This window comes from Pundamilia nyererei, unplaced genomic scaffold, assembly GCF_000239375.1.
Source record: "Pundamilia nyererei isolate P.nyererei 1_Seehausen unplaced genomic scaffold, PunNye1.0 scaffold00514, whole genome shotgun sequence".
NCBI classification, from domain to species: Eukaryota; Metazoa; Chordata; class Actinopteri; order Cichliformes; family Cichlidae; genus Pundamilia; species Pundamilia nyererei.
Genome location: NW_005187915.1, coordinates 24,235 through 25,951, shown reverse-complemented (window position 1 = coordinate 25,951; position 1,717 = coordinate 24,235). Strand labels below are relative to the sequence as shown.

Below are 1,717 nucleotides of genomic sequence, written 5' to 3'. Positions count from 1 at the left end.
AAATACAGGCCATTTACCATAAACCCAAACGGGTTTAAATGCAACAGTAGGGGGCAGCCCACTGGGGTTTAAATAGGGTGTAATTACTTGTGACTCGCCACTATTTGATTTGAGAGCTTAAGTATGAGGTGAAACGTCTTCAAGAAACTTAAAGAAGCCCAGCTGGTTGCTTTCCGAGCTCCTTAGAATTATCCATCAGTCCTGCCTCATTTTTGTGTAATCAAAGTAAACGTCTGTCACGCTACCTTCATCTGATTTTTACTGCATTTTAAACTTTAAACAAAATGAATATACACAATATACAATACTATTCTGTTAAACTTAGCAAAAATTGGGAATTTGAATGGTCCAGAAAACTGCGTCAAGTTAGCAAAACACCAAAATGATGCAATTGTACCTAGAAGTACAATAAGCTCATAAACAGCTAATGATTAGTGGGTTACTTTTTCCTCAGTGATGAACTGCAGCTCACAGGACAGAATGTGTGTCAAAGATGTGAAGATTCTTCCAAACTATAACTCGTCTTACCTTCCCGTGATGCCTGATGGCTCAGTGCTCGTAGTCGACAATGTCTGGTAAGTACATATGCACTCGGTGTGCAAATGCTTTGCAAGCAGGGAAGTAATTGGCAAGTTGTTTTCTGTGTTCTTTAGCCTCCTAATGAGCATAACGCTTTATACTTTCTATTAAAGCCACCAGTCAGCGGAGATCACCATGGCTTCATTCTGTCGGCTGGACAACAAATCATCACATTTACCTTGTATGCTTAGTGCCCTGGAGGAGCAGACCTTCATTTTTCAGCTGCAGCTACAAGAGAAAGAAGAACAGCAATCCAGCAAGGTGAGAAGGCACGCTGGAGGGTGTGTCGTTACTTTTTTAAAACCAGTGCGATTTTGTGAAAACAAGTTTTAGTGCAAAGTTAAAGCTGCCAAATGATTACAATAAATAGTTAGTAAGTAAAGTTTATTTATATATTACCTTTCACAGACACGTGTCACAAAGTGCTTTACAAGGTAAAAACACATATATCATAAAAGCCTGTTCCAATTAAAAGCTTTTTGAAATAAACATGTCTTTAGCTGCTTTTTGAAGGTCTCCACTGAGTCCACACACGGTAGAAATAAAGGAAGTGATTGTACTAACAATTTGCTTGTACTAAATGATTTTGCATAAACCGTGATTTATATATGATTTACAGACGTGGACAAAATTCTTGGTACCCTTCAGTCAATGAGCGAAAAACTCACAACGGTCACAGAAATAACTGTAAAACAAAAGTATAAGTAAATACAAATTCTATGAATGTTAACCATTGAAAGTCACACATTGCTTTTTAACCCTGCTTGAACAGAATTATTTAAAAAAAATAAATGCATGAAACAGACCTGGACAAAAACGATGGTACCCACAACTTAATATTTTGTTGCACAACCTTTTGAGGCAAACACTGCAGTCAAGCGATTCCTGTAACTGTCAGTGAGACTTCTGCACCTCTCAGTAGGTATTTTGCCCCACTTCTCCTGATCAAACTGCTCCAGTTGTTTCCAGTTTGAAGGGCGCCTTTTCCACACGGCATGTTTCATCCAAAGATGCTCAACAGGATTGAGGTCAGGGCTCATAGAAGGCCACTTTAGAATAGTCCAGTGTTTTCCTCTCAGCCATTCTTGGGTGTTTCTGTGTTTTTGGGTCATTGTCCTGTTGCAAGACCCATGACCTG

At 39.0% G+C, this 1,717-nt stretch overlaps 1 protein-coding gene across 1 annotated transcript in view; it reads left to right on the top strand.

Annotated features, from left to right (window-relative positions):
- trappc14 (trafficking protein particle complex subunit 14) overlaps nucleotides 1–1,717 on the top strand; it is an 11,925-nt gene that overhangs the window by 6,594 nt on the left and 3,614 nt on the right. The window contains exons 3-4 of the mRNA XM_005754166.1: nucleotides 455–575; nucleotides 693–840. Coding sequence (XP_005754223.1) covers nucleotides 455–575; nucleotides 693–840 — 269 coding nt within the window. The remainder of the gene's footprint in view (nucleotides 1–454; nucleotides 576–692; nucleotides 841–1,717) is intronic.